The sequence below is a fragment of the Musca autumnalis genome, unplaced genomic scaffold (assembly GCF_047663935.1).
Source record: "Musca autumnalis isolate F117 unplaced genomic scaffold, ASM4766393v1 scaffold_2, whole genome shotgun sequence".
In the NCBI taxonomy this organism is placed as follows: domain Eukaryota; kingdom Metazoa; phylum Arthropoda; class Insecta; order Diptera; family Muscidae; genus Musca; species Musca autumnalis.
In genome coordinates, this window is record NW_027411755.1 from 76,241,987 (window position 1) to 76,249,770 (window position 7,784).

General features: G+C 35.7%; 2 protein-coding genes across 4 annotated transcripts; both read right to left on the reverse strand.

Annotated features, from left to right (window-relative positions):
* Positions 1-257: 257 nt before the first annotated feature.
* On the reverse strand, positions 258-2,734 carry LOC141392834 (transcription factor grauzone-like). 2 transcript variants are annotated; one of them, XM_073965809.1, is made up of 3 exons: positions 2,434-2,734; positions 1,096-2,352; positions 258-1,034 (listed from the first exon to the last, which is right to left on the reverse strand). In XM_073965809.1, exons 2-3 carry the CDS (start codon positions 2,144-2,146, stop codon positions 370-372), a joined length of 1,716 nt encoding a protein of 571 aa, XP_073821910.1. In that variant the 5' UTR covers positions 2,147-2,352; positions 2,434-2,734; the 3' UTR covers positions 258-369. The 2 variants fall into 2 exon arrangements, with proteins under 2 accessions (XP_073821910.1, XP_073821909.1); XM_073965808.1 differs by lacking the exon at positions 2,434-2,734 and having other exon boundaries at positions 1,096-2,378.
* A 2,528-nt stretch (positions 2,735-5,262) lies between these two features.
* On the reverse strand, positions 5,263-7,784 carry LOC141394108 (transcription factor grauzone-like). 2 transcript variants are annotated; one of them, XM_073968008.1, is made up of 3 exons: positions 7,455-7,784; positions 6,083-7,295; positions 5,263-6,023 (listed from the first exon to the last, which is right to left on the reverse strand). In XM_073968008.1, exons 2-3 carry the CDS (start codon positions 7,095-7,097, stop codon positions 5,389-5,391), a joined length of 1,650 nt encoding a protein of 549 aa, XP_073824109.1. In that variant the 5' UTR covers positions 7,098-7,295; positions 7,455-7,784; the 3' UTR covers positions 5,263-5,388. The 2 variants fall into 2 exon arrangements, with proteins under 2 accessions (XP_073824109.1, XP_073824110.1); XM_073968009.1 differs by having other exon boundaries at positions 6,083-7,235; positions 7,455-7,627.

A 7,784-nucleotide genomic window follows, 5' to 3' on the forward strand; every position in this document is an offset into this window, starting at 1 on the left:
GTGAAATATTTGTGTACGTCCCGTCGTTATTTAGGTTTAGCTGTAAAGTTGCCATATTTATACTAAAAATAAGATTTTCGGAATTCACCAAATCGATCGAAATCTGGAGAACCTAAAATAAAAACGATCGAAATAAAATTACGGAATTGAAACCATTCCGATCGGAATCTGTGACATGCCTATTAGTATAACTTTTGAAAAGTAGTAAGGTGAACGCATACTTTCTTGGCCTGTGTATATGCAGTCAAAATCTCTAATTTAAATTCTAAAATTACTTAATTTTTTTTATTTACAGCATAGATACAAATTTACATAATCTAGATACGAATACAATTGATAATAAACTAACATATATTTTAAACTAATACCTTATTCTAAATTCGCCTCGACAACAGTACTAGCTGGCATTATCCCACTTACTGGTACTTTCATAGAACTTAAACGTTTCATTCGTGCCTCTTGCCATTCTTTGGGATGTTCATTCTTTCGATGTTTGTGCATGTTAGCATTGGATATAAATGTTCGCGGACAATAAGGACAAGTATAAAGAGCTTCGCCGGTATGAGTGCTTAAATGCTCTTTTAACTCTTTGGGACGTCTAAAAGCTTTTTCACATAAGTGGCACGCATGTCGTCGTTGCATAGTATGAGAATATTGTATGTGACTTTTATGAGCCGCAATATTTGGCGACACCTTGGAACAATATGGGCAAATTTGTTCCTGCATATTTTCCTCGGTGTGGCGTAGTCGTTTATGGCGATTCAGACCATAGATACTTGTCAACTTCATTCCACATATATCACATTCAATATTTGGAGTTGGCCCTCCAGTATGTTCGGCTAAATGCCTTTCAAAAGCATGTCTTTCGCGAAAAGCTTTGCCGCAGATATCACAGATTAGTTTAACATACAAATGTGTTACTTTAATGTGCTGTGTTCTTAAACTTTCCGAGGCGAATTTCTTTTCACATTCATTGCACTGGAATTGTCTCTGCTCTTCGGGGACATGAAGAAGCCGATGTTTCTCCAAGCTACCTATAAATGACGATTTTAATTTAAAAAGTTACAATAATGATGTGGTTTCCATGGTTTTTACCTCTTCTGAAGAAGTCCTTTCCACATTCGCTGCAATTAAATCTAGGCTTGCCAGATTCATCATGCCATTCCAAATGATTTTTCAAACAGCGCCGATTGGCGAAAACTTTTCCACAATGTTCACACTTAAAATAATTTGGGTCTTTGTGGACATGCAAATGATCTACAAATACAGCTCGCTTATAAAACTTTTTATCACAGCACATCGCATATGGTTTTGTATTGTGCATATCTCGAAAGTGAATTATTAAAATATTAAAGTCTTGTAAGGGTATGTGGCATAGACTACAAAACAATTCATGATTTTGTGCTATAAATTCATCGTATTTCTTAGTTAGTTGTACCGCGGATCCATCTGCAGATTTCTTCTTTTTTCTTGCAGGTTTCGGTTCCGTTTTTTTCGTTCGCTTTAATGGTTTGGTTTCGCTGTTATCATCCTCATCATCGGAGGACATTTTATTATCACTACTGTCGCAATCTTGGTAATCATTTGCTGCATATTCCTTATTATCACTTTGCTCTCCTTCATCACCGTCATTATCAGCATCACGCACGGTTTCGTTGGCAATTGGTTGTTCATTTTCGACAGTATCAACTTCATTTTTCACTATGACCAATGAACTATCAATTGCCATATAATCTATGGCATCTTTTTGTATTCGGGGCCTACCTCTTTTACGTTTTGCTAATGGTATCAAGTCTTCATTTAGAGAAGCTTCTGCCATTAAGTTATCATCCTCGTCTTCTAATTTGGTTACTGTTTCTGGACTTTGTAATGTTACCGCCTTGATTCCATTGGATTGCAAGGTATTAAACAAACTGTGCGATTTTTGTACACGTACGAAAAATGTATGAAAGGACCATAACCGTGACCAACATTCATTACATATCCACTTGGAATTAATCTCCTTATCCATTACATTGAAATGCCACCACCATAAATGCTTCTCAATAACTCGTTGCACATGATACTTGTTCCATTCCATAGATCCAGCTTTGAGACGTGATAATACGTCTTCATTGGTTTCCAAGCACACAATACAAACATCCATATTGGTTTTGTTGTATGCTCCACTGAATGTTCTTTATTAAAAAGTCAATTGTTCTTACTTTAATGCAGGGATCTTTCTGGCAGGTAGGCACATTGGACATTGGTTGACATTGGTTTGATATCTTTTAGTTTACTTTGGTGAATTGGAATTCATTGAAGACGAACAAGAAAATTACCGATAAAAATGAGTAACCAAAACAAAACTGTCTATGTAGAATGAGACATGAGAAAACGAAATCAGCTTATGAATTTGTTTAGAATAAGGAAGACAAGGAATATTAAACTTACGAATGAGGTGGAAAAAGGGAATTTAAAACGATTTATCCAACAACAACAACATAAAATAGCATGGCACAATTACCCAGGTAGTGACATCGTAAAATTTTGAATATGTTATGTCAAAACTTTCTTTATGTTGTTGGGGAAATTACAACAAAAATAATTTTTTTATAAAGGGATTTGACTTTTCATATTCGTTCAGCTGGTGTGATACCACTACCTGGTAGTTCTGCCATGTAAAATAGGGATGTAGGCATATAACGTTTTCACGGGAAGTTAAGGTGCAAACACAATGAAATTCGTCGCTTACTTCATGCTCAATTTCATGTAAAGCATAGTACACACGGTCCAACAAAACTGACAGTCATCGAGGTCAATTTCGTTAATATCAAAGTCTAGCTGAATAATTACTTTCCTAATCACTAAATTATACCTTAAATGTTGTATTTCAATCATTTTTAGCTAACAAAAAGTTTTTATTTGCCAGAAAAATGCTGTAAAAGTACGTTGACTGTCAGTTTTGTTGGACCGTGTGTACTATGCTTAAAAGAATAAAGACCAATTCAAATGAATAGGCGGCATTTGAATTAGGTAGTACTTACTCCCTGTTTTTGTAACTATTTTTTGTTCGTTCGTCTATATTCGTAATAATTTGGGCAACGATAGCTCAGCCCCTAGATGACATACAGACCTAATTCTTCGAAGATACGTTCCCTATATAGCTAAGAATTCCTCATTCAAAAATCAGCGTTCCACATTTGCGTTAAGGCGAGTAAATCGATCTATAAAATTTGACAATTCGTGTGAGAACAATAAAATTTTTTACAAAAACTGGGGGTAAAGGCCTGCGTACATAAGCTGCTTTGCCTGATTGCCTTGCTTACCTGCTTCATTTCTGACGAAAGTCCCAATTTACATTAGGCGAGTTTACTTGCGGCAATTGTCAGTTTGATGGAGAGAGAGGTGAGGTATATGGTAACCCTTTGCCTCCCAACACCCTCTCTCACCCACAAAATGACAATTGCCGCAAGTAAACTCGCCTAATGTAAATTGGGAGTAATAAAAATAATAGAATAAAGACGAAATTTCGAACTGGGTTGCCATCAGTTGGAAATTGGGTCGGCCTTCTTTGTTCTTTTATTTTTTTATTGAAGCAGCAAAGCAAGGCAATCAGGCAAAGCAGCTTATGTACGCAGGCCTTTAGTCTTTAATCGTTTACATGAAACTAAGCGTGAAGTAAGCGACGAATTTCATTCTGTTCACATCTTTACAGTTGCATATTCCCTGGGAAATTCTCGGACCACACTAATGGGCCAAATACACGCGCGTTGAAAACAACAACCACATGAAAAATGTGTAAGTGATGCCAAGTTTGTTCTTGAAGTTTACATGTGGTTGTTGTAACGCAAAGCTCAACGCGCCGTATGTGCAGAGGCCTTTAAGTCCATATTTAGTCCCAATTTACATTAGGGGAGTTTACTTGCGGCAATTGTCAGTTTGTAGGTGAGAGAGGGTGCTGAGAGGCAAAGGGTTACCATATGCCTCACCTCTCTCTCCTACAAAATGACAATTGCCGCAAGTAAACTCGCCCAATGTAAATTGGGACTTACATTAGGCGATTTTCCTTGCGGCAATTGTCAGTTTGTCGGTTAGAGAGGCAAAGGGTTACCATTTGCCTCACCTCTCTCTCCTACAAATTGACAAGTACTACCTAATTCAAATTAATTAGGCAGCATTTGAATTAGGAGTACTTGGCCTTTAATCTTTTACATGAAACTCAGCGTGAAAGAGCGGCGTATTTCATTCTGTTGACACCTTTAGGGTTAAAATACAGTAATTTCTGGTTACCTGCATCATTCATAGCTGCATTTTGGCGTTACCTGACCAAAAATCTGTTTATAGGCAACTATTCTCTAGATACCGTTCAAGATATTATGTCTTAGTGAACATTCAATAGCTGAATTTTCGGCATAGCTGCATCAACATTTTGGCGATTTTACTTCAATTTGGTTGTAAAATTTACATATATCTGCACAAGAAAAAATTTTAAATTTTTTCCGAACTCAAAACAAGGATAAAATTCAATCACTCTGATTTTGTATTTTTTTTTTTTTTGATAAGAAGTGTGCAAAACAAATACAATACAAGAAAAGATAATGAATTGTAAAAAAGTGGAACGTTTTCTCTCCCGAACTTGAAATATCTCTAACTTTATTATTTCAACATTGCTTATAGCTGCACATCATATCGCTCATTTACTCAAAGAGTGGCATAACTCAAAAAATGCGTTTTCTGAGTTAGCAATTTCTATTTTTTCTACGACTTCTACTTTATCTTGTGTCAAATTTTCATGCTGATATCTCTAAAACTCGACGAGTTACAACTCATTTGCTACGAGTTTCGCATATTTCAACAGAAAAGTTTTTTGAGTTTATGAAGCACTAAAACACTTCAAATCATGCTTGATCATGCACAGAAATTTAGCACTGATATCTGGTTGCAAAGTGTGGTCCAAGTAGTTATTTTAGTTTTAGTGTAATAATCCTTTTAAGTTGGGAAGTCAAATTTCAATCGCCAACTTAAAACGCGTTTTTCTCGAAAATTGATTTTTCGAGATGTGTCACTCTTTGAGTAAATGAGCGATATGCACTTAAGTAATATTGAAGATATCGGCCTTGTTGGGCATGTAAGCGAATTTAAGCTTCCTGCATTTTGGGGATTGCTGCACAAGAAGTCGTGCAATTTTTGATTGTGCAGGTAAGCAAAAAATACTGTACATTCGCGGAAAAGCTGGTCGAAGGCTATCTTGTTCTTCTTCGTAGACAATAAAGAACGAACTTTGATGGTAGGCATATATTTTCTCAATTTTATTTTATATACATGTTTATTTTTTATACATGTTCTGCATTGTGGAACTTCTGAAGCATGTTCAGAGTTCTTAATATGTGTTTTCTTCCGTAGCTATTACTGTTGTGGTACATCAGTTGGTAATTTCATAGAACTTAAACGTTTCATACGAGTCTCATACCACTCTAGGGGATGTTCATTCTTTCTATGCTTATGCATGTTGGCACTACATATAAATGTTCGCGGACAATGTGGACAAGTGTAAAGAGCTTCACCTGTATGGGTACTTATGTGTTCCTTTAATTCCTTTGGGCGTTTAAAAGCTTTTTCACACAAATGGCATGCATGCTTCCGTTGCATAGTATGAGAATAATGTATGTGATCTTTAAGTGCGGCAATATTTGGCGATACCTTGGAACAGTAGGGACAAATTTGTTCTTGCATATTTTCTTCGGTATGCTGATATTTTTTGTGACGATTAAGACCATACATACTTGTGACTTTTATGCCACAAATATCGCACTCAAAGCTTGGGATTGATATTCCATTATGCTGGGCTATATGTCTTCGAAAACATTGTCTATCACGAAAAGATTTGCCACATGTATCACAGATTAGTCTAACATAAAAATGTATTTCTTTAATGTGTTGAGTTCTTAGACTTTCGGTAGCAAATTTCTTTTGGCATTTGGTGCATTGAAAATGTCTTTGCTCTTCGGGCACATGTATAAGTTGGTGCTTTTGTAACGTACCTAAAATCAATATTTTTGATTAATCTTAGTTCTTAAATAAATGTTGATAATGTAATTACCTTTTCTTAAGAAAACCTTTCCACATTCATCGCATTTAAATGCAGGCTTACGGTCTTCATCATGAAATAATATGTGGGTTGTTAAGCAGCGACGGTTTGGGAAAACTTTTCCACAATGTTCACATTTGAAATAATTAGTATCTTTGTGCAAATGTAAGTGATCCACAAATTGTGGTCGTCTAGAAAATTTCTTGCCGCAGCACAATATGTATGGCTTGGTATTATGCCCATTATGTTCACTGCGAAAGTGAATGTTTAAATGATGGAAGTCTTTGAGAGATACATCACACAAACCGCAAGACAGCTCATGATTTTGAGATATGAATTCGTCATATTCTTTTAATAGTTTAGCTTGAGATACCTCTGCAGGAGATTTTTGTTTTCTTACTTTTTTAGGTACATATTTCTTTCTTTGTTTATATACATTGATTTCTTTAATATCATCACCTGAAGTCTCCATACTTTCATCGTTTTGCCAATCATTATCGAATTTCTTATTATCATTTTGTTCCTCAGAATCATCAATGTGTGCACTAGTAGACACATTGAATTCCATATCAAATTGTTCCTCCATTTTTATGCCTTCTTCAGTTTTTACCAACATCATTGATGTATTAATTGTGGCACAGTCTACGTCTTTTCTTCGCTTTGCCAAAGGTACTAAGTCCTCGTTGAGACATGACTTGGCCATTAATGCTTTTGTCGTCGTAGCATATTCTTCGTCTTCAGGTTTGGTCTCTGTTACATAGCCGTATTCCTTTTTGCATAAGGAACTAAAGAAATAGTGCGATTTTTGGACACGTAGAAAGAATTTGTGAAAGGAAGATATCTGTGACCAGCATTCATTACATATCCACTTGGAATTAATTTCCTTATCCATTACATTGAAATACCACCACCATAAATGCTTCTCTATAACTTTTTGCACATTATACTTGTTCCATTCCATAGATCCAGCTTTGAGACGTGATAATACGTCTTCATTGGTTTCCAAACACACAATACAAACATCCATATTGTTTTGTTGTCTGCTCCACTGAATGACTGAATGTTCTTTATTAAAAAGTCAGTTGTTCTTACTTTAATGAGGGATCTTTCTGGCAGGTAGTCACATTGGACATTGGTTGACATTGGTTTGATATCTTTTAGTTTACTTTGGTTAATTGAAGACGAACAAGAAAATTCCCAATAAAAATGAGTAACCAAAACAAAACTGTGTATGCAGAATGAGACATGAGAAAACGAAATCAGCTGATGAATTTATTTAGAATGAGGAAGACAAGGAATATTAAACTTACGAATGGGGTGGAAAAAGGACATTAAAACGATTTCTCCAACAACAACAACATAAAAGCTGTGTTCCTTTACTTACCTGAGGTTACCATTTTTCCCATTTGTTACCATTTTTAACCTGCAAAGCGTTCCTTAACCCCGAAAAGTGGCAAAACTGAAAGCAATTTTTAAGAGAGTGAGAGTGGAGAGAGAGCGAAAATGGCTTTCTCTTCTACCACAGGCTACCAGCAAAATTTCTGCAGGTAAAAAGTGGCAGAACTGATTTTTCGACTTTTGTTTGACGATTATTTCACAAATAGACGATAAACAGAAGAAGAAGTCGAAAGCTGACAAAACTAAATTAAAAACTGTGAAATAAAAGACGAAAATTGATTTTTTTTATGTTTCTTTGGCCTTGTACACACGCTGC